Source organism: Ovis aries, chromosome 25, assembly GCF_016772045.2.
Source record: "Ovis aries strain OAR_USU_Benz2616 breed Rambouillet chromosome 25, ARS-UI_Ramb_v3.0, whole genome shotgun sequence".
NCBI lineage: Eukaryota > Metazoa > Chordata > Mammalia > Artiodactyla > Bovidae > Ovis > Ovis aries.
In genome coordinates, this window is record NC_056078.1 from 32115672 (window position 1) to 32140630 (window position 24959).

Here is a 24959-nt window from a genome sequence, read left to right on the forward strand (position 1 = left end):
TATTTAGTCTGAACAAAGAATCCTTGGTGGAATAGAGAAAGAAAAATGTTCTTCCCTTTGGGGTAACTATTGTTTCACTGTTAGGAATTTTAGACAATATCAGTGAATGTGTACAAATTACTAATTCTGTGGCTATTCTCTGAAATGGAACTTTTTAGTGCACTTAAAATTGTTCTAACTAGAGCTGGATCATTATCATTATCAAGTGTTTTGGAGGGTGCTAGGGATAAAACTGATTAGGGCCCAAAATAGGTACCTGCATGGTGAGACTCATAGTCTGGGTCTGGAGCAGGATAAAGAGACTAAGAAATAACCTTCCAAGTACCATTGTGATGACAAGTCTGATGGGTGCTAAGAAAAGGCACGCAGGCTGACTTACCATTATATACTGATAGTTACTATCATCATTACAGATTTTCAAATCAGTGCCCAAACTGTACAACACCAAGGTGGATCTCTTTTTCTCCTTTCCCCCTTTTTCTGCCGCTAGACTTTGTTTCACAATCCGGTTTCACTTTCAGACTGACTTGTGACAAGCTTCTGCTCCTTGTGTGATACTCATAATCCCAGTGTGGAGAACAAAGCCTGACCCCTGAGAGGCATGCAGGCGTCAGTGCTGAATACAGGGAAGAATTAACTAATTAGAAGAAACGTGGGCAAATTCCTTGGCATCCCTGGGCCTCAGTTTTCTCATACGTACAATAAAGGACATGTTGTTCCCAAGTCCCTCTGGTTTTGCTCTCTGCGATTCCTCACATCCTGAGAGCCAGCCCCCATCTGGCTTTCTGATTCACTCATTTCCGTGGACATAAGGCAGGCTCCGTCTGCCTCTGCAGCCTGATGCACCGTCTCCTGAATGACACATGAACTCTGCCCAAGGCGATGCGGCCCACACCAATCCATTCCACAGATCACTGCTGACAGAGCACAGGGAATATACCTTGGGGTTTCAGCCAAGGTCTGCTCAAGGTCTTCAGCATAAAGGGTGGCTGGGCTGAACACACACCAGCAGAGAAGAGAGATGACGCAGGCTTCATAAACTGGCCCATGAGAGCTAGGAATCATGAAGATTTTCTTTCCACACACACTTTTAGATCACAACTTTGACATGGGCTGCTATTTTAAAACACACACAAACACGCATGAATCAGCCGCTGCTTGTCCTCCTGGACACACACACAGACACACATATATTAGTGATTGTTTTTACAAGATACTGGAACCAATGGGGCTCTCAAAACCTAATTCCAGGATGACTCCAGAGCTCTTTCCCCACTGGAAGCTGTTGTTTTCCTCCGCTACCTACATCCTATGGAAGCGGTTTGGTCAAAAGGAGATTTCCACCCATTGGTACTTGTTTTCCTTGTACTGTGAACCATCTCCTTCGACAGCAGACAGAGCCAGATAACTGAAGTGCCCCTTCACCAATCACAAAGCACCCAGGATTTCTGTTAGCCCTGGAATAAAATGGCCAACTGCTCCAATGCATTTCCCCCTTGAAAACTCCAAACTTTCCATAAGGCAAGAGGGCAACCAGAAGTCTGCTTTTCTTTCTGTTGTAGCTCTCACTCCTTTATGGTTTCTTCCCATCTTTTTTTCCATCTAAAAAATATATATTTTTTCAACTTGGCTGAGATAAAGTCTAGCTAGAGAGTCAACAGAAATGATATAAATGTTATAACAGGAGAAAAAAAAAACTTTCTCTTCCCTGAAATGAGTTGATGCAACTCACGATAAAAAAAATATTCACCATTTTTTCAGTCTCTTTTCATATTATTCTGCATCTACGAGAGGGACCGAAAGCACATTATACGAAAAGCTCTACTATCTTTTATAGAAATGACCTATGAAACCCACTCAATGGTAATCAATGGTAATATTCTGCCAACTCACCTCCCAGGAGGAAAGAATGAAATAATAATAGTTACTAACACAGCAGCGTCTCATTTCAACCCTGCAGTTCTGTTTCATGTATCAGCGCTGCTATATTAAAGTATATGTATTATGACTACACTCAAGTTTATTAATAAAGCTCCTATTTCTGTTTAGGTTTGACAAACATGTATATTCAGAATCTGTGCATTCTTTCATTTTTGGAAGCTAGCAGCTTGATGTACAAAAAGGAAACTGACAGATCTTTTCAATATTTCTTTCAAATCCCAAACCAACTCAGTCAAAAGATGGGAGGAAAATATCCTCCTGGGCCTAACAAGGTTATATAGACAATTGAAGATGGGCCTTCACTTTCGTGAAACAGGTAAGATATTCACTCTGGAATCAGGCTAGAATTTCTCTCCTTGACCTGCGCTGGATATCCACTGAGATTTGTTTTTTTAAGGTGAGTGGTTGTAGCACATGCTTAGCCTAAATACATATGCCGCCTTCTCAAAATCCTAGCTATTGCACTGACTGTCATCTTTTGGGGGCTCTCCACACAGTATAGAGACTCTCTGAGGAATGGGTTATCTTTTCGGCATCAAAAACGTTAACACCTCATTTCAGCCAAGGTTAGTTAACCAGGACTCAGGAAAGAGCCGATTCTGACAGCAGCTCCTGTGGCGTCCATTCCTACTTACCCTCACTAGGGGGCAGCACTGCACAGCAAATCTTTGCAGAACGGTGGCCTGGAAAAGGCAGCGGTGCTGAAGTGAAGGGCTGCAGAGAGCCTCTGAGTTGCTGAAAGGACAGACGCTAGGGGCAAGTGAATGCAGGGAAAAGTGTGTGGCATCTGCATTTCTCACAGGTCCCTTTGTGTTTGCAGTCCCTGCCTCTCCACCAGACTAGGAGTACTTTGCCTAATGGGAGGGAAGCAAATGCGTTATCACCTAAGATGAATTTTAAAAAACCAAAAACTCAGAATAAGAGGTCTTCAAACAATGTACTCATTGCTCCAATAGCCATAACATTTGGGAAAGGATTTCTGACTTGGTTTGCAAAGTCAAGTTATGATGTCTTAAGCTACCTAAGATCACCCACCATATTAAGAATATTTAGTTGCGAATCTGCTATAACCTGGTCAGTGACACCACGTCATGGGCTTTGTAATGATACAGGTCAAGACATGTCATAAAAGGGAATAAAGTCTGAGAAGACCATTTTGAACAAAGAAGACACCAAAATTCCTTGTGTCCCAAGCAGAGAAATAGCCTATATCAGTTTCTAAAAGGCAAGTGGCTGTGGTCAAAAATAATTGGTCCAGAGGAGGGGGAGGGGAGAGGAGGAAGGGGGATGGACAAGAGAAGGAGGAGGGGAAGGAGGAAAGCGGGGTAAGGGGGTGCAGAAAGAGAAGGGGAGGGGGAGGGGAGAAGTTGCCACTGAACATGGGAAGGTGTCAATACAGCAAGAATCGGTCAAAGAATCAGCAGCTATGCTTCCTTCAAGAGGAGTATTCACTCTGCAGCTAGAGACCTCCTTTACCTGGCAGGCTTCACTCATCTGTCATCTTCCTGTCCCTGTAAACATTTGGGTTTACAAGCTGGGCTCTATGGACTTGGCTTTCCCACTTTAGCGGAAAGACAATTTACTCAGTTTAAACTCCAAGGCCAGCACAGCAACACATCACAGTTGTTTCAAGGTTTGTTGAGTGGATAAGAGAAAATAAAAATAATGAAACAATGGCCAATATAATAGTTTCTTAACCAGGGCTGAGATTAGCATAAGGCAAGTGAAGAGCCCAGTGAACAAAATCTAAGAAGGTGCTGGCTTTTAGGGTGACTACCTCCTCCTAGTTCTCTTTTCACCACATGCCAGCTTTGCTTATGAGCCTTATCTCCCTGAATGGGTTTTTGAAGATTTCCATCTCTCATCAATACAGGTTAGTAGTGAACAGAGATTGAGTGTGTGTGTGGTGGGCGGGGGGCTGGTGAGGGGAGAGGCGTCTGCACGTGCACTCCATCACTCAGTCATGTCCACCTCTTTGCACCTATGCACTAGAGCTCACCAGGTTCCTCTGTAATTTTCCAGGCAAGAATACTGAAGTGGTTGCCATTTCCTGCTCTAGGTTATCTTCCCTGGCCAGGGATCGAACGCCGCGTCTCCTGCGTTTCCTGTGTTGGCAGACAGATTCTTTACCACTGCACCACCTTGGCAGCCAGAGCAGTGATTACTTAGTAGTAATTAAAAGCTCGGGCTCTGAGATCACAAAGCCCTGAGTTCAAACCCTTACGGTATCACTTGCAGAAGTCATACTGCTAAGGAGACGGTGCACCTCCCTCAGTTCCAGGTTCTTCTTCCTCGCAGGGCTGTTAAGAGGATGAAATGAGACAGGTGCAGAAAGAGCTTGGGCTTTTACCTGATACAGAATACATGGTACCTTTCATGAAAAGAACAACAGCAAAAGTAAAATTTCACATCATCACTAGAACGTCACTAACTGATATCAGAGGAAAGTTCATGCCTAGTTTATCAAAACTGATTATTAGTTTACCGTGTGCAAAACTGCACAAGAACTTTAAAGGAATGTATAAGGATATAAAATGTAGCTCCTGATCTAGAGGGGTCAGATCACAAGCTTTCTGTAAAAATCCAGGTAGTAAATTGTTTACAGACTTTGGGCACCATTAGTCTTTTGCTGCCAAAGACAATACATGAATGAATGGGTGTGGCTGTGTTTTAATAAAACTTTATTTACAACAGGCAGCAAGCCAGATTTGTCCATTCCTGATCTAGTTTGATAAGCGAGGACTTGTAACATTCCTTATAAAAACACAGCCAATATCCGAAGATCGCCCATGCAAGATTCAGATGTTAATGGTTTTAGAAGAGGCCAGATCTTAACTGGTTGAGTTCAGGTAAGTGTTTAGAGAGGACAGCTAGATAGAGAGACTACCTAAGCCATGGAGTCATGGAGTCACTGGTCTGGGGTGGCACTCAGTAGTTCTGGCTGGAGAAAAGAGGGGAGAAATTCGTAGAGAGGCAGACAACAGGAGTGGAAAGGGAGGATGGATACGAATATAAGGTCAAAGACTGCAAGACTGAATTTTTACAAAAAGGAACAGTTTGCTGTGCCCCTGGTCTGTCCAGGAGTCTGTTTTTCAATCCGCCCAGGAAATAATGAAGTGAACAGTACCCTTTGTGGGGTAGGTTGCTAAATTTTCATCTGGAAAGACAGAAGTTGAATTTAGTCATTGTCATATGGGAGCAAAGCGGTGTCATGCTGGTATTTGGTATTTATTTCTAGTAATACAATGTGTTTCATTTAAAAATGGAGCTCTGCTCATTTGCCCATTACCTGCCCTTAACTTTTGCCAGGAGGCCAAAGTCTCGGCCTGGGCATCTTAGTATCTCCAGGTAGGATGACTTGGAAAGAATATATGCTAAAATAAATCATCCTGGAGGGTGAGGAGAGGCAGGCCCTAACAGAATCCTTCCCTGGAGAAGGGAGCTGAGCTACTGTATCCCAGAGGAGGGAGAAGGACAGGCTTGAGGGAAAGGATGAGAAATGAACCTGGGATCTCTCTCACCACCTCTTCTTTCCAAATCTCCAATACATCCTCTATTTTCCTTAATGAGCCAACTCTACGCCAGTTCAAGGGAGTCTAGGAAGAGATATTAACCCAAACTGGCTCTGGGGGAAATATGAGTGACTAATAAACACAAACAAAGGTTCTTATCTCACTAGCAACACAGGACTTGAAATATCTTAGCACAGAGTCACACATGAAAGATCAGAGGTCTTTCTAGAGAGGGCCCCTCTGTTCAAGCTGAAATTATAATGTGGACTATAATATGCTGGGTATATCTCATGATATAAATGATTCTGATTCTAATTCAAAAAACATACTAAAATAAGGGATTACAACAATAAAGAAACTGATATTTTGGTACCTAAAGATAGTGAGGTTTACTAGAATACAAGAATCCTGGAAACTGGCAGAACAGCCAATACCAGAAGTCAAGTTAGTCTCCTACGAGGCTGGCCTAGTGGCTCTCAGCATGTGCGTGCGTGTGTGTGTGATCAGTCGCTCAGTTGTGTCCAACTCTTTGAGACCCTATGGTCTATAGTCCGTCAGGCTCCTCTGTCCACGGGATTCTCCAGGCAAGAATGCTGGAGCAGGTTGCCATGCCCTCCTCTAGGGGATCTTCCTGACCCAGGAATGGAACCTGCTGCTGCTGCTAAGTCGCTTCAGTCTATACGACCCCATAGACTGCAGCCCACCAGGCTCCTCCGTCCCTGAGGTTCTCCAGGCAAGAACACTGGAGGGGCTGCCATTTCCTTCTGTGATGCATGGAAGTGAAAGTGAAGTCACTCAGTCATGTCTGACTCTTAGCGACCCCATGGACTGTAGCCCACCAGGCTCCTCCATCCACAGGATTTTCCAGGCAAGAGTACTGGAGTGGGGTCCCCTTGCCTTTTCCGAGGAATGGAACCTACATCTCTTGAATTACAGGTGGATTCTTTACCACTGAGTCACCAGGGAAGCCCCTCAGGGTGTGACCCCAGACTAACAGGATCAGCCATTCCTCTGGAACTTGTGAGTGAGGCACGCTCTCAGGTCCCAACCCAGATACACTGAATCAGAAACTCTGGGAATGGGGCCCAGCAAGCTGTGTTTTAACCATCCCTCCAGGTGATTCTGATGCACGCCAAAGTTTGAGAACCACTAATCTATTAATATCCAGAATATGTCATGTGAGTGTTCCAAAGCAACTATCCTTTATCATGATCAAGGATACTCTGACTCAGTAGATCTGGGAAGGGGATCACATGTACTTGTTCTCGTTTCCTAAGGTTTTCAGGCATCCAGCTATGTTTCTGATTACCACTCCTGTGGAGGGCTTCTCAAACCTGGCTGAACACTGGAATTAACCAGGGAATTCTTAAGCATTACCATGGCTGAGTTCTACCCCAGCCATTCACACTTGGTCTGAAGTACAGCCTGGCTTGGCTCAAAGTTCCCAGGCAATTCTCATGTATATTGCCAAGTTTACTATAATATACACTCGTGTACACTAATATATTAGTGTATCTAACATACAGTTCAACACGTATTAAAATCACCTGGATAATTCATTAAACCAAATTCCTTAGCCCCCCTGCACAAAGAATCTATAGGTTTGGGTACGGGCCCTAGAACTTTCACTTCTAAGGAATTCCCAAGTGATGTGCTAACTGATACCGCTCTAGAGGAATCTGCTTACTTTTTAGATACCTGGGATCTACTTTGGGCTGGGACGGCCAACTTTCTATCCTCTGTTCCTCCTCCAAACTCTTATACATTTATCATTCGTTCTTCCTTATAAAGTACCCATCCAGTTAAATTAGCAACATTTTTAAGGCAGAGCTATGCTCTCCCCATCTGTGGGCCACTCATAGGAATCAGTGAGTTGCACTCAGTAGGTATTCAGGTGAATAAGTGCACAAGTGTCTCAGCACCATGTTCCAATGCTTCTTTTCTCCCTACTGGGTCAGCTAGCCAGGCCAATCCATCAGGGGCCCTGATCTCATCGAGAAGAATCGAGACATCTATTTTTCTTTTGAGATGACGGGAAGGTAAATATCCGTCCAGTCCTAGAGATTTAGGTTGCTTGGGGAGACTGTTCCAATAATACCCCAGATGAAGTACAGCCATCTGGAGAGTGTTTGGCATCGATGGAAACCTACTGCTGAATTTGTTCCTGGAAGACATTCATTTTAGAATGTTATTTCCAATTTGGCACATCACAGAGCTGTACAAGTCAGAGAGGATTTAGAATCCCTGCTACCTACAGAGGGCATCTTATTTAAAGCATGTCCCTGACAAAGCAATATCAAGGAAGCACAACTGGAAATCTCCTACAGGAGAATAATCTCTCTACAGCTATAGCAGCTACTGGGACAGCAAAGCTTCCTAAAAAAAACCCTAAACTTTTATCATTGCACTTTGCTGGGGTTGCCTTCTTCAGAGCCCAGTCACAGGAACAGAACTTACTAAGACCATTTCTCTTGTCCCACAACAGCAATCCAGTCTCAATGCCATTGCCAAGATGCATGGAGCCACTGAGGCTTCCCCCACCCCACAAAACAAAAGCTCAGGCAAAGAGTAGAGCCCAGAATCTCTAACAGGATGGTCCATTCAAGATGGACTAACAGCAGGTAGCACCGTGGTGAAGAATCTGCCTGCTAATGCAGGAGACACAGGAGACTTGGGCTCAGTCTTTGGGTCAGAAAGATCCCCTGGAGTAGGAAATGGAAACCCATTCCAGCATTCTTGCCTGGAAAATCCCATGGACAGAGGAACCTGGATGGTGGCTACCGTCCATGGGGTCACAAAGAGTCAGACACGATTGAGCACCACCACCATAGTGCCAAAAGCAATAACATGGGTTATTTCTACTTATTAGGGTACTCATATGGAATAAAGCAAGAAGCTCAGAAGAGGGGGCTGAGTACTTTGGAAGTAAAAAAAAAAAAAAAGTTTAGAAAAGTACTTTGGAAGCTGGTAAGTTACAGAAATTATCATTAACTCAATTTTTCCAAAGAATAGAATGAGTTACTTTGCTTCTCAATTTCCTTTCCCACGGGAGAACCAATGCAATACTGATAGGGAGTCTTTCTGCCTTTTGTCAGGGGACTGGAGCAAGGAAGAAGCTGCATTTTAGTCTTCGATCTTACTGGACAAGACTGCTAGACTAATTTTTAAGGTGTAACTATCGTGGCCACGTACACTTATATCTTGAGCATAGTACATTATTAAGAAACACGGACCTTGAAGGTAGATTGTCCAGGTCCAAAGTCACTTTCACTTACCCACTCTGTGACTTTCAGCAAGCTACTGAATCTCTCCATGCCTTGGTTTCCCCCTTTATAAAATGACACCTATTTCACAGCATCATTTGGAATACTACCTGAGATAATGGTCCATATGTACATGACATACATACATGTACATATACAGATAATATGTATAATATAAATGCATAATATGAATGCATCCATCTCTACTCTGGTTACAGAACTCTCTTTTACAGCATATTCTTTCTCTCCCCCCATTCTCTTTCAACCTCTCTCCACTCTCAAGACACATCTGACCCCAAAAAGAGAAGCTAAACAAAATAACCCAAAACTTTTCATTTTCTTTATTATTATTATTTTAAATAAAATCACTGACCACAGGGAAGAGTTTGCTTCAAAGGCTCTGAGCTTTAGAGACTCTACATGTAGGAGTTAAAAGTCCAGCAATCTCAGTTTTGGAGTAGGTGACCTCTGGGGACTCTCAAAGGCCCTTTCTTCCAGACCTTGGGCACTGTGACCTGGAACCCCCTTGGCCATGGTGGTTGAGTCAAATTATCAGCTGCCAGGTACGTTACAGCAGGGCAAAGTCAGTCTGCCCTTCCCTCTGCTAACCATGCACTGCCCGCTTGACCGTGAGCTCATTCGTCCCCCTTCCCTCTTCTATCAGACTTATCTCACGCTAATCCAGCAAACTCCAGGACAGTCCTGTAGGGGGAGCCAGAGTCCTTTCTTTTCAGAGCTTAAAAGCGAGTTCAGAGTTCTGGAGATAAAGGTGGGGCTGGAGCCAGGGCCTCTATTACAGCTTTTTGCCTACGCAAGCCTTAAGTGCATTTAATTCAGTTTGGGTAGGGTAGTGAGGGGTTTCATTTCATTCACCATATTAATGAATTCCCTAGCATCCATCTAAGAAAGCTATTTAATTCTTTTTGATACAGACTTTGTACCATTAGTATCCTTCCACTAAAAATAACTTCAATAAACATTTGCTAAGCTTCCACTGCATGCAAGAGTGTCCCAGCCGTACAAAAAGTGAAAAAGTTCATAGTACTTTCTGTTACAAGTACATTCTAGAGCAGTGGGGTCCAAGAGAATTTCTATGATGATGGAAACTTTATATCTCCACTAATATCTTAGCCACTAGCCATGTGAAACTCTCAAGTATTTGAAATATGGCTAGTATGGCTGAAAAATTGAGTTTTTACTTTATTTAATTTTGATTGGTCTACATATAGATAGTCAGATGTGGCCCGTGGCTACCCTATTGGACAGCATGGTCTAGACTGGAAAACCATGCTACTTAAGACTGGCCCCCATGATCCCCAGGCCAGAGTATCTGCATCCCCTGTAGCCTGCAGAAAGCAGAGTCTCTGATCTCACTCTATACTTCCTGAGTTAGAAACGGCACTGGAATAAGATTTCCTGGTGTCTCATCTGCACATTGAGTCTTAGGAAGCACTCCTCTAGGGAAGAATCCATTCAACAGTCATAGAAGATGTATCTCTTCTATATCTATATATATCTCTTCTATATATGTACTTATATATGTATGTGTATATGCAAGTGGGTCTCTCAGTCTCTCGCAGTCCCTCAGAGTTTTTGATTTGCTGGGTCTGGGTTGGGTTCTAAGAATCTGTGTTTCTTTACTGCGCTTTTAGATGCAACTGGGGAGTGTTAAAAAAAAAAAAATGCTGAGCCTGGGCCACTGCCTGCCCCTTAACCTAGATCCTCCAATTTAATTTGTTGGAGGTTTGGCCTGAGCATCGAGAGTTTTAAAAGCTCTTCAGGGATTCTAACGGACACCGAATATGAGAACCTTCCCAGCACGGCCTAGGACAGTGGTTCTCAAAACTGGGTGGATGTCAGGATGACCAGGAAGGCTTATAAAACACACATTGCTGGAGTTTTTTTTATTCATTGGGTCTGGGTTGGGGTCTTAGAATCTGTGTCTCGAACAAGTTTTCAGGTAATGCTGATGCTGCCTGCTGGTCTGGCAAGCCCACTCACTCAGTCATTTTTCTTCAAAGCACAGGTTTTAGAATCAGACTGACCTGGGCTGAGCTCTCGATCCACTATTTACTACCTGAAGAATTTAACTAATCCCCAAAGCATAGCTTTTTAAATTGTAAAACTAGATTTTGGGTTGCTGTGAATGCTATTAAATAACTGAGGTAATGCATATGAAGTGTTGAGCCCAGGGTCTGCCCTTAATAAGCAATTAAATTCATTATTCATTATTATCATTAGTGTAAGAAGAGATACCCATTCACTCATTTATTCAATAAGTAAAAACTGTGTCAGGCAGTGCTCCAGATGCTGGGAACATGGCAAAGAAGACCCAAAACAAAACAAGATGGTCAAGGTCTCTGCCACACTATTCATACGACTGGACTTCTAACTGAGAGGAGAAAATGGACTGATTATATAGCTCTTACAACACAAATCACAAGAACGAAGGAAGTAAAGGTCAGGGGAGAATTCGTTCCAACTGGCAGAATGGGGAAGCTTCACCCAGGAGGTGGGGTTAGAGCTGTGCATTCATGCAGAGACAGAGGTGACATTCAGACTGGAAGGGAAAAACTCACTCCTGAGGCAGGCGTGAGGGAAGATGAGCAGGACAGATGCAGCCTGGCGGGGCCGGGGCGGGGAGGCTACGGGGAAGGGGAGCAGGCAGGCACGGCTGTGTGCTGAGCCCTGCCTCCACTCTCTGCCTAAACTCACACCCTGCTTTTGTTTTTTAAATTTCAGTATGCTAAAAATTACCGAAGTCTAGAAAGTGAAACCAGCCAAAGGCTTTCATTCTTTATATATATATATATATTTTTAGTTCTTGGACTTAATTTTTTAGGAAGTACACTTTTTAATTGGAATATAATTGATTTATAATGCTGTATTAGTTTCAGCTGTACAGTGAATCAGCCGTAAGTATACATGTATCCCCTCCCTCGGGAGGGTCCCGCCCACTCTCTCCCACCCTCTCCCACCCTCTCCCACCCTCTCCCACCCTACCCCTCTAGGCCCTCTAGGTCATCACAGAGTACCAGGCTGGGCTCCCTGTACTATGCAGCAGCTTCACTCGAGCTATCTGTTTCACACGTGGCAGTGTAAATATGCCAATGCTGTTCTCTCAATATGTCCCGTGCTCTCCTCCCCCTGCTGTGTCCTAAGTCCATTCTCTACATCTGCATCTCTATTTCTGCCCTGCAAATAGGTTCATCGGTACCATTTCTCAAGATTCCATATACGTGTGTGTGTATTAACATATACTTGTTTTTTTCTTTCTGAATTACTTTTGCATGACAGTTTCTAGATTCATCCACATTACTACAAATGACCCAGATTTTTCTCCTTTTATGGCTGAGTAGTATTCCACTGCATATATTTACCACAACTTCCATTCATCTAGTGATGGACATCTAGGTTGCTTTCATGTCCTGGTTATTGCAAATAGTGCCACAATGAACACAGGGGTACATGTGTCCCTTTAAAGTATCATTTTCTCAGGGTATATGCCCAGCAGTGGGATTGTTGGGTTATATGGTAGTTTTAATGAACGCCAAAGAACTGATACTTTTGAACTGTGGTGTTGAAGAAGACTCTTGAGAGTCCCTTGGTCTGAAAGGAGATCCAACCAGTCAATCCTAAAGGAAATCAGTCCTGAATATTCGTTGGAAGGACTGATGCTAAAGCTGAAACTCCAGTACTCTGGCCACCTGATCCAAAGAGCTGACTCATTGGAAAAGACCGTAATGCTGGGAAAGATTGAGGGCAGGAGGAGAAGGGGACAACAGAGGATGAGATGGTTGGATGGCATCACCGACTTGATGGACATGAGTTTGAGTAAGTGCCAGGAGTTGGTGATGGACAGGGAAGCCTGGCATGCTACAGTCCATGGGGTCACAAAGAGTCAGACACGACTGAGCAACTGAACTGAATTGATGCTAGTTTTCAGTGTTTTAAGGAACCTCCATACTGTTTGCCATGGTGGTTGTGCCAATTTACATTCCTACCAACAGTGCAAGAGGGTAAGGCTTTTATTCTTGACTACTCTCCCTCAGTGCAGAGGGCAGTCAATGAAGATCCTGATATGAACTTCACCTTGCCTTTTGTGGGGTTCTTCAAGCAAGGGAGGGGCCTTGGGACCACATTATAAAGTGGATGGATGACTCAGAGACTCCTGGCACTTCAGCAAAGCCCCTAGAAGACTGACGGCTAAAGGGGAGAGTGTCTGACCCGACACATGGCTTTCCTTGGAAGAGCGGTGACAGGCCGTTGAGCCTCGTCCACTCATCTGGCACTCTGCAATTCTACTTCTCTCCGCCCTTAAGTAAACTCCCCAAAAGCAAGAAAGCATGAGATCTAAGGAAAGAGGGCTTTTAAGCAAAGGAAAGAGAACCCAGACCTCTCTAACTTGCTTACATACAATAACAAGCACATCTGTCTGGTAATTCATCTGTTCCCAGGAAAAGAAAGAAAAGACCCAATGTTCCATAGAAATGCAGGGAGGAGAAAGTCTCAAGCTCCAAACAAGATCTCCCCAAGGGTCTCCTCCCATGATAAGCTGGAAAAATGCAGAGTCAAGGGCCCAGAGGGCCCTAAATGCCTACAAGAGTTTATGGACTCCAATGGACTATGGAGAGCCACTCGCCAGTCTGAACAGCGCATTGGTCCCAGCTCTAAATTTTTCTGGCTTTCTATGACTTTGGGCAAGTGACTCACTCCCTCTGAGCCTCAAAAGTTCCTATTTGGCAAAATGGGAATAATAATAATAATACCCCTTTCGGTAGACAGAAAGAAAAAGTTAAGTTACTCAGTCATGTCCAACTCTTTGCAACCCCATAGACTATACAGTCCATGGCATTCTCCAGGTGAGAATACTAGAGTGGGTAGCCGTTCCCTTCTCCCTTCTCCAGGGGATCTTCCCAACCTAGGGATCGAACTCTCCCACAGTGCAGGCAGATTCTTTACCAGCTGAGCCACAAGGGAAGCCCAAGAATACGGGGGTGGGTAGCCTTTCCCTTCTCCAGGGATCTTCCTGACCCAGGAATCAAACCAGGGTCTCCTACACTGCAGGTGGATTCTTTACCAACTGAGCTATCAGGGAAGACAGAGTAATGGCCCCTCAAAAATATTCATGTTAATCCCCAGAACCTGTGAATCTGGTAACTTACATGACAAAAGGCAATTCAGGTAGCAGGGGAATTAAGGTTGTCAATCAGCTGACCTTGAGATGGGAAGGGCATCCTGGATTACCCCCCAATGTAATCATAAAGGTCTTTAAAAGTAGAAGAGGGAGGAAGCAAAGAGAGGCAGAGAGGGAGGTGGCAACAGAAAGCGAGATCAGAGAGATGCATTGTGAGAACTCCGCCCTCTGTGGCTGGCTCTGAAGATGGAGAAGTGACCGCAAGGAATGTGGGTTGGTTCTGGAAGCTGAAAAAGGCAAGGAAATAAAATCCTCCTTGGAGCTTCCAGAAAGGAGCACAGCCCTGAAGATACTGTTTTGGACTTCTAACCTACGCAACTCTAAGATAATAGATACGTGTTGTATTAAGGTGCTACATTTGCGGCAATTTGTTACTGCAGCAACAGGGCGCTCATGCATCTGTCTGGCAGGGTTGTGAGGCTGATCTGATGCCTGGCAAACTGTAAAGCTACTTTCTTATCTCGGGTGGTATTACCATCCGTGGGCACCTGCCATTCTCCGGACGTGGTAAGCGCCTCTCCCTGCAGAATGCTCACTTCTTCCTGCTCTGCCCATCTCACCTAGCATCACAAGCCTCAGCTGAGCCCCAGCCTGTTGCAGAAGCCTCCTCTCTTTCCTCTGCCCACGTGAGCTTTCTCCTCCGAACTCCCACTGCCCTGACAGCCTGGACCTCGCAATTTCGGACGTAATTATACAGCGGGAAGTGCTACCTGCTGTTGCTGCACGTGTGTTTATTTTGGTTCCAAAACTAAACTGAAACCTTGGTCTCAGACAGGAGCTGTGTTTCGTCCTGTCGTTGTTTTCAAGGACCTGTACTTTTTTTTTTTTACAGTCCTGTTTTAACCACCTTTGACACAAAGAGTCACTGCTCAGGCATACATTTCTAAGCAGATACTCAATCATTTTAATTGTTCCATGACTGGACACTAACTCATTTTTCTATTTTTTTTAGCAAAGTTTTCTATTTTCTAGCAGAGTTTACTAAAAGGCCTAAGGCCAGGTCTGACACAGACTAGGGAAGCAGGTTCAGTTTTTGACCAGTGATTGGAGCTCCTCGTCATACCCTGATCTCAGCAGTCAGAGGGGAGGTGGGCAAGGTTGGAAATCACAGTAACACTAGGAAAGAAGGCGGCCAAGCATGTGTCCCTCTTACCCCAGGACTGAGCACACAGCAGGTACTCAGTAACAGTCAGTTAGATGACTGGCTGATGTCTGTCTATCATTTTTCCCTCTACCATCTGCCTTTAATTCTGTAAGATGCCCCTCAACAAAGACATATCCATAAACCAAGGAGGCACACCCACTGACCCACCCTGGGGACATAGTTCCTACAAGAATGAGAGAAACAGACAAAAGAGTTCTCCCCAGAGCATGTTTTTTGAGTCTCAAAATAAGATCCATCTCTCATTTCAAGGTACATTTATTTTAGGGAGGCAGGATAAGGATTTTGTGAATAAGCTGGTGTGTGGGAACAAGAATTAAAATAAGCATTGACTTGCTGCCTGCCGACGTGGATGTCCTCACATCCCACTGCCTTATTTTTGGTTCCATTCTGGTTTGTTTTCTTCTCTGGGGCTTTAAAATATGACAGGGAGGTTAGAAAGAAAGGCTGTGGATAACCATGGCTTCTGTTCACAAAGCTGATCCTGTGTGCCTGGTCACTTGTAACACTTCACCGAATCCCCACTACACTCATCTCAGGTGAGTGCTATCATTATCCCCATTGGAGAGGCGAGAAGACTGAGTTTATGGCAGGGAAAATGACCGTGCTCAAAGCAACCCATGAACAGTGGCTGAGCACAATGTGAACTGAGGCGGTGGAGCCCAAAACAGGGCTCTGAGCCAATCGGCTCTACTGATCAAGGACCTGCCCCCAGTCTCTCTCTCTCTCTCTTCAGACGGAGCAGGTCCAGCCCCCGGGTTGCTAGGATAGTCTGAGACTCGGGAACCTCCACGCTAGCTCTAGTTCTAGAAACTCGCAGTCGATAAGGGAGACTGAGAAGAGGAGCTACGAGCTGTGTGTTTTTAAGTAAGACCTCTTCCCCTCCCTGCCTGCCTGAAGCAATAGGATGAGTTAGAGAGATGCCAACATAAAGCACTAAACGTGGCTCAGTTATTCCCAACCCAGTCCTCAAAACCCCAAACCTCTCTAAAGGGTCAGAACAGACGCAGAAGAACAGCATAAGAAAACAGGCATGAAGTCAGACTAGATTTTGGGTAAGGAAGGCCTTCCCCTACTCCCAAGCTACAAAATCCTGGACAGGAGAGAGAGCTCCTCTGAGCCTGCATCTCCTTATCTGTAAAATGGGAAAATAATTCCTACTTTACAGGTTTGCTCTAAGAACCAAGTTCACATATGCAAGGGTTTATCACAGGGCCCAGTGCGTAGCACAACCGGAATAAATACTAGCTGTTTTTATTAACAGACTGTCCAATGGACTAAGATGATGCGTGCAAAAAAATAAAGACTGTACTATATAATATGCAAACATGTGTTAAGAGTAGGAAGTCAAATGTGATGCAAGTTATGCTCCAGAAAAGGTAAAGGCAGGGGATGTGATATTTCACTTTTTATCCCCCATGGGGCCAGCTGCAGCACAGTCCTTTGCTCTCGACGGGGCTTCTGAGGTGTTAAGGAACCCACTTGCCAATGCAGGAGACATAAGAGATGCAGGATCAATCCCTGGGTGGGGAAGATTCCTTGCAAGAGGGCATGGCAACCCACTCCAGTATTCTTGCCTGGAGAATCCTATGGACAGAGGAGCCTGGCGGGCTGCAGTGCATGGGGTCATATAGAGTTGGACATGACTGAAATATCCGACACGACTTACCGTGGGCTCAAGAAGCATGTCAGAGAAGGCAATGGTGCCCCACTCCAGTACTCTTGCCTGGAAAATCCCATGGACAGAGAAGCCTGGTGGGCTGCAGTCCATGGGGTCGCTAAGAGTCGGACACGACTGAGTGACTTCAATTTCACTTTTCACTTTCATGCATCGGAGCAGGAAATGGCAACCCACTCCAGTATTCTTGCCTGGAGAATCCCAGGGACGGGAGAGCCTAGTGGGCTGCCTGGGCTCTCTGTCACACAGAGTCAGACATGACTGAAGCGACTTAGCAGCAGCAACAAGCATGTGCAGATTTGGGACAGACTTCAATTTTCCTGCATTTTGTCCTAAACCTCTGCCAGCAAAGGCAGTACTTTTCATTTACTAAGAGGAGGGCAGTGCTTTCTGAAATGCCCTATTTAATAGAATTATTCCTTTTACTTTATAAGCCACACCTCATGGGAATGTTCATTTTATCTCTGGCAGCTCATCAGAACAATAACTGTTTCACGGTGCAATAACCTATGTATTAAATCACAATGGGGACCGCCTTGAAATATTACTATACTGAATTCTCTTCCATAATAGGCAGACCAGTTTTGGATTTCACCCAAGAGGCTTAGTCACCAAAGAACAAAAGTATTTCATTAAATGTGTTTTCTCCTAAAAGAGGAGAAAGGTTATTAGTAGTTATTATTATCTCATAGCCTCAAAGGTTGTTGGTCTTTGTTTCCAGTTTCAATAGCACTTGAATCCCACAGAGGAGGAGGCTGAAGGGCTGCAGTCCATAGCATCACAGAGTTGGACACAATTGAAATGAGTGAGCACTTATGCTTCCGAACATACTATATAATTTACTTATTTATTAGGCTTTTTTTTTTCCTGTTCTTCCCCCACTGCAATGTCAGAGGGTAGGATGCTGCCTACTTTATTCACTCTTGTTTCCTAATCATATGGAAAATGTACCTGGCACATAATAGCTGCTTTATAACATTGTTCAATTTGCCAGCAAATTAAAGCATATTTTAGAGCTTTTTTTTTTTTGAAAAGCTACTACAACTGAAGCAAAGCATCTCTCACTACTCTTCTCTTTTCTGTCCCTGCCCCTTTTTTTGTTTAATTGAAGTATAGTTGGTTTACAATGTTGTACTCGTTTCTGGTGTACAGCAAAGTGATTTATCAGTGCACATGTGCTAAGTTACTTCAATTGTGTCAGACTCTTTGCAACCCCATGGCCTGTAGCCCGCCAGGCTCCTCTGGATTCTCCAGGCAAGAATACTGGAATGGGTTGCCATGCCCTCCTCCAGGGGATCTTCCCAACTCAGGGGTCGAACCTGCATCTCATATCTCCTGCGTTGGCAGGCAGGTTCTTTACCACTAGTGCCATCTGGGAAGCCATATACGTAATTTTTCATATTATTTTCCATGATAGTTTATTACAGGATACTAAATACAGTTCCTTGTGCTATATAGTACACGTGTGTGAAAGTGAAAGTGAAGTCACTCAGTCGTGTCCGACTCTTAGCGACCCCATAGACTGCAGCCCACCAGGCTCCTCCGTCCATGGGAGTCCCTGAGTCATGTCCAGCTCTTTGTGACCACCATGGACTGTGGCTTGCTAGGCTCCTCTACCCATGGGATTTCCCAGACAAGAATACTGGAGTGGGTAGCCATTTCCTTCTCCAGAGGATCTTCCCGAAGCACGGATTGAATGCACATCTCCTGTATTACAGGTAGATTCTTTACCACTGAGCCACCTGAGCAGCTCTGCGCTATATGGTAGGCCCTTGTTATTTATCTATTGTATATATAATAGTTTATATCTGCTAATCCCAAATTTCTAATTTATCCCTCCCCCAACCCCCTTTCCTCTTTCTTCCATTTTCCTGTTTGCGCAGATAGATTTTTACTAGATCAGAACCCCTCCAAAAGTCAGAATGACATCATCCACAGAAAGGAATGGGTTTTTACAAGATTTAAGTCCTCCTGATGGTGAGTATTCAGGGAGACTTTCACTCACGCAAAAAAAGGAGACCTGGCTCCACACCAGGGGTGAGCCCTGCTAGCTGCAGAGTGGAGATGTCTCCACCGCAATCAGGAAGGGGTCCCCTCCATCTTCCAGGAGCACAAGGGACCCTGATATCAAATTCAGGTTTGGAAAGTGCATGGACTGGAAGGTAGTTTAAGTCCAAATCCCCCATTTTTCCAGTGGGAAAACTGAGGGTCCAGAAAAGTAGTGTCTGTTCAAGTGCACAGAGGAAGTAGAGCCCAACCAAGAAGAGAAGGAAGATTCCTTTTCTTCCTCCTCCCTTATTCTCTTTTCCCTTCCATCCTTCTCTCTTTTTCCCTCTCACTCTCTTCCTTCTCTCCCTCCCTTTGCCTGCTTGGGTGGGTGAGTGTGTGTGTGTGTGTGTGTGTGTGTGTGTGTGTGTGTGTGTGTGTGTTGGTTTAGAAAGAGCTCTGGCTAGCAGTCCATACATAACTTTGACCCAGGTATGCTGGTGATTAATTTCACTAACTTCCTGTCCTCTACAACAACCAAGATCCCAAATTTTCTCAAAGTGCCCACGAACAATGCAAGAGGTTTTGAAATTTTCTGAAATGAAAGAATCTTCGAGATCATCTAGCCCAACCTCTATTTTACAGGTGAAAAACAGCAGGTAGAGGGAAGAAAAGTGAGTTCCTCACATCACAAGGCGGGCTCAGAGCTCAGCTGAAACAGCCAGGACCTTGGGCATCAGAGCCACGAAAGGACACTCAGAACGCTTCTCACTTGGGTGTCTGGCTCCAATGGTCTCACCATGCTGGCCAGAAAAATCCCACCTGAGAGAGCACATCTCAGATCAAGGGCAAAAACATTCCCCTTGAGAAAGTAAATGCGACTCAAATGAGAAAACTAGCAGAAAATAGAATCCACATGAGAAACACACATACCTACATACATGTATGTGTTACTGCACACACCATATACAAAAGATTCTTGTTTTAAAAGTACTTGATACTAGGTAGAATGAAGTTACAGGACTAGCAAGGACATCAAAAGTGCTAGCAGAAGCATATTTTGACACAACATTTTTAAAAAGTTATCCGTTAACATCTATAAACTAAAATACACATTCTCTTTGATCCAGCAAGTCCTCTTCCAGGAACCTGGAATTCTCTCTAAAGCTAGAACTATATGGATACGTGGATGACAGTGCTTACTAAACCACTGTTGATAGCAGAAAAGTAAACAGTCATGCGGTGCATCATTTGGGTGACGGCTGAATAAATGCGCTGGAGCCATGTATGGGATTTTGTACAACTGTCATAAAACGAAGCATTACAGAGCTGAAGGGATGGCCGTCACTTACCAGCAGTAAGAGAGTCAACTGCAGTGTGGTGTGACTGATAACAATGATTTCATATGAAGACCACCATCTCTAACACTGTGATGTGTGCACATCTGCGTTTGCTGGTGGTGAAATCAGCACAAAGGAAAGATGTGGAAGTCTGTAACTCTAAGCATCCTGGGGAGAGGGTAGTGATGGATGTGGGCAGAAGAGGTACTTAATATTTTCTTTATACATCTTTCACTATTGATGCTATTATATATATATTACTTTGAAGAAATAGGTTAAGACCAACAATCTCTGAAAAGAAAGACAGAGGGAACCCACAAATAGTCCTCCAAGTCCTATTTCAGCCTCCCCTCTTCCCCTGTAGACTTGTGACAGCAAGAACATTGCGAGGAAATTCCTCAGCGTGGCAAAGAGAACCCAACAGCTGCCTCTCTAAACCTTTAGCCCCTTGACCATCCTCAGAGTTAGTTACTTTTCCCAGTAAATTATCCTAGACTTGATACAGGAAGTGACCTGTCAAGCAAACATAGGAAGTGAGGTGTGAACACAGCTCCAGCAAAAGCTCCTCCATTAACACCAGGAAGAAGCTGGATCTTCCTCAAGGTGAAGGCGTCTTATCCCACCCCACAAAGGAGCTCACAATTTTAATTAAACCACACAGGGTCCAGCCATCAGGAAACTGTGAAGCAGACAGAAGCTAACTCTGGCAGGCAGGCCTCCTGGGGCACCTGAAGCAGTTACGTGAAAAGCTTTGTGCCCATTCTCTGTTGAATGAAGAGTAAGAGGACCGTGAATGTAGAGGTTCTGGCTGGACCATGATGACCACTGGGCTTCAACAATGACAGAACTGCATTCTCTGAAGCACTCCCTGCTCACATTCTTCTTGGCCAGTGCTTGCTTCTGAGAGAAAACTCTCACCATCAACTTCTAAAACTCTGAGCGTTGTTCACACAAATCCAGGAAGGTTTCTTTCCATGCATTCTCAGCCCTCCAATGCATCCCAGATGCACCACCTTATAGATTTCAGCCATGGCTCAGGAGCCAGCGAAAAAGAAGGGAGAGAGATCAACTTACCAAGCCAACTTCTGTTTAAGTACACAGACACAAACACAGGGGGGACCGTGAAGAAATCTACTACAGAGTTCACTTCAAGCCAGAACCATAGCTTATCGTTGGCTGCAATAAACTGGGGGAAAGAAAAAACAAGAGAGAGAGAGAGAAAAATGAGAAGCATGGTGCTGGCATGCAAACCACACTCTTTCTCCCCACCCCACCCCACCCCCAAAAAAACTTATTTATTTTTAACTGAAGGAAAGTTGCTTCTCAGCATTGTGTTGGTCTCTGCGAAACATCAAGATGAGCCAGCCATAGGTATACATGTGCCCCTCTCCTTCTTAAGCCTCCCCTCCACCTCCCACCTCTTCCCACCCTTCAGTTCTAGAAAGTTGATTCTGATGAACCTATTTACAGGGCAACAATGGAGATGCAGATACACAGAGAACAGACTTATGGACACGGGTATGGGGGAGGAAGGAGAGGGTGGGAGGAATGGAGAGAGTAACATGGGAGTATATATACTATCATATGTAAAAGAGATGGCCAGTGGGAATTTGCTGTATGACTCAGGGAACTCAAACTGGGGCTCTGCAACAAACTATACTTTCTTCCGAAGGGTACATTTCAGTTTTTCATGGGGGCCTAGAGGGAGATGTTATGTTATATCTACGCCAGTCCCTTGCTATTTCTGCCTTAGAATTTGGATCCATAGTCCTTTCTAGAGAGTGACTATATGCTCTGAGAGCCTTGGAGAAAGATCAGGGAGTACATTTTTCTGTGGTTTTCAAGAGCATCAGAGGGCAGTTGGAGTGACCTCACCTTTCTTAAAGTCTCTACTGTAAATACTCACCCACACAGTCTGTGTATAGCTCCGTTTATAGACATGGTTTGGATAAATCCTCCATGCCCTCAGTTCTGCCAATCCACCCCCTTGATTCAACCCTCACAACTCACTGTTCTCTCAGGATTCAGTTAAGTGAGCACTGATAGACATAATTTTAAGAGCGGAAGGTTTTTCCTCCTGTTTAAGGCAACCATGCATTCGTGCGTGAAAGGAGACATGAGAAACAGTACACCAGTAAGGGTGTAATAGTCCTTTCAATCCTTATTTCTCCTGCTCAGAATAAAATTAACATATACACAAGGAAATGCTGCCCTAAGGAAAGGGCTCTCTCACAAAATGAAAATCAGAATTCGGTCTCTTGTCTCCCCTGCAAACACTGGGCTTCATCTTGCCTGCGGGAGCAGATGCTGATGGGGAATGGTCCCTACGTACAAGACTCACGCGCTCCATTGTGATACTGAGCAGTGTCATTCAAACTTACCCGCAAGCCAAAGTAGAGAAGGAAGAATACGTTGAAAGCCATGTCGATCTGTAATGTGAAATCTTTGTAGAAATTCTGGCAGGATTCTATTGGGCTATTAGACAGGAAGAAGAGAAAAGCAAGAGGTAAATGAAAAGCATCATCACACGTTCCACATCGCTGTGCAGTGACGGTGCTTAGGGAAGAGGACGAAATGAACGTTCAAAAAATAAAACATTTGGTCTTTGTATCCCCTGTGATCGTCAAGCAAGCATTGCCAAGGGGTCTTTCCATTCAACCAAACAGTCTTTCGCTCTTTGTTTTTGTCATCTGATACATGTATTGTTTCCATCATCATTCAACAGTTGAGCTAAGAATCTAAAGAGGATCATGCAGACACCTTGAAGGAAGGACAAGCAGAAGAGACCAATGAATTCCTCAATTTCATATTAACCCTTAAAGAACTGACTTCTTTCTTTGAGAGGACACAAACCTAAGCTAAAAAGCAGTCCCTCCCACTCTCCAGCAAGTTAGAAATGAAGTCCATTTTCAACTAAACACAGTAGTTGTGTTTTGGACCTTTTAAAAGCCATTGGTTGATTAATGATAAAGGACCAGGAGCATCTTGGGAAAGCCGTGGAGGAGAGGCTCCTGGTGGATGTTCTGGTGAAACTAAATATGGACCTTTATGCAGCACTCTGATCTGGGGAAGAAGCATTGCCCAACTGGTAGAATTCAAGACCATTAAATCAATCTATTGAAGCAGTACTCTAAGGGTTAATTTTTATTTCTTTGGCATGCAGGTTAATTGCCCTTGTGTGTGTCAAGCAGCAAACGCGAATCCCCAGCACATTCTACTTTGCTCGAGAGGAGGCAGTTCAGAAGGGTACAACTATACAAACTGGTACGTGGCTTCCAGGTGCTTTCCTGCATCAAACTGATCAGAGGATCGGAGGGTGAGAAGTCCCAAAGTTTGGGCTGGATGGGAAGTAGGAAAGCCTCATAAGCCTTTCAAAGCTGTGAATGAAAATGTATAGGACAGTGTTATCAGTAAGCCAGTGGAACCACTCAGGCCAGGAACGTCAAGAAGGTGTGGTGAGGGAACAGATAGGGGAGGATGGGGAGAAGTAAAATACTCTCCCCAGATGGGAAGCAACATGGACCTCCAGGATGGGAGAGGGCTAACTTGAGAGGTGCAGGATGGAGGATTTCCAAGTATCACCACTTTGGAAATTGCTGCACGAAATACCAGTTAGTATAGTTGTACTTTAGTAAGGGCAATTCTTGGTTGTTCAACAGGCAGGAGTCTGCGCAGTACAGATATGCAGGGCCCACTTAAAGGGAGGGTGATTCAGTCTGTGGGACTCTCCGATTGTGTTACATGCACCGGATTTATCCATTCTTCATCTGTATGACAAGTCAAGCATGCTGTTTGTCATCTCCCAAATCACAGATATGTGGAAAACCCTACAGACAAGCCTGAAGAGGAATCTATATTTGCATTTACAAACTAAGCAGACTGAACGGAAAACAAACACGGCAAACCATTTGTATAAAGGAAACGGTAAGTACTCGGTTTTCACTAAGGTAAAGTGGGAGGAAAGATAGCGTGGAATTTGCTTCCTCCAATGATGAAAGCAGGCAGGAGCAAAAGAGACTGGACACCATAGCCTGCCACTGCTCTTTGCCTGCTTTCTTACTCAGATTCAGTGAAAAAAAGGAGAATCCAGGACAGGAGTTAACAAGTGACACTTCTGCAGTCCTCAATCTATGATGGAATTTTGTTTTGTTTTAAGAGCAAGACCCACAGGGTCCACAAGTATTAGAGTTCTTTGCTACTCTAGGTGCAGTGGAAAGAAGTATATGAACTAGGTTGACCAGAAGTCCACTATTGATCCCAAGGGATGAGGAGACTATGCATCTCTATACTATGTAAGTTACAGGTATGATGTGCTACCAAAATATTGAAAAGTGGTGTATGTGTGGGTGTAGGTGTGTGCATAAGAGTGAGCAAGAGATTGAGGATGGGGGCAGGGATCCTGCAGGGAAATACAATTTGTACTCATGTCTTCCCTTGTGCCAGCAGTGACTTAGCTATACCTTATAAACTTGTCCATATCAAGATTGATGTGTATATTACCAAGGGGACAGAGATGTCCCAAATCTGTTATGGAAAACCCACTATCACTTCACCGAGGCCAAATGATCACCTTACTTATTGCCCTCACAATAGTCGCTGGTGGCATATTTGGGGGTCCTTGTGAGTTCCTTAACTCCTATTAATTCCATGGCTTCTGCGATCAATTGCATAGTAACCTGGAAACACACTGAGTAGGGGAAGTATTTGCTAGGCTGTGGGAGAGAATGGGACAGCGGGGGAAGAGATGCTAGCTCAATACCATTGAAGACATTTTGGTTCAACATAAATGGAAGCAGATAATTAACAGAGTATAAGGAATTAGGCTGTAGCAACTAATTTCCACTATCCTTTGCCTTCCTTGTCATTTTTGCTGCTGCTGC

At 44.4% G+C, this 24959-nt stretch overlaps 1 protein-coding gene across 9 annotated transcripts in view; it reads right to left on the reverse strand.

Moving 5' to 3' along the window:
• KCNMA1 (potassium calcium-activated channel subfamily M alpha 1) overlaps positions 1 to 24959 on the reverse strand; it is a 767665-nt gene that overhangs the window by 302644 nt on the left and 440062 nt on the right. For all 9 annotated transcript variants that reach the window (XM_042240721.1, XM_042240720.1, XM_042240724.2 and 6 more), the window contains 2 exon segments: positions 22461 to 22554; positions 21154 to 21265 (listed from right to left, as the gene is read on the reverse strand). In XM_042240721.1, coding sequence (XP_042096655.1) covers positions 21154 to 21265; positions 22461 to 22554 — 206 coding nt within the window.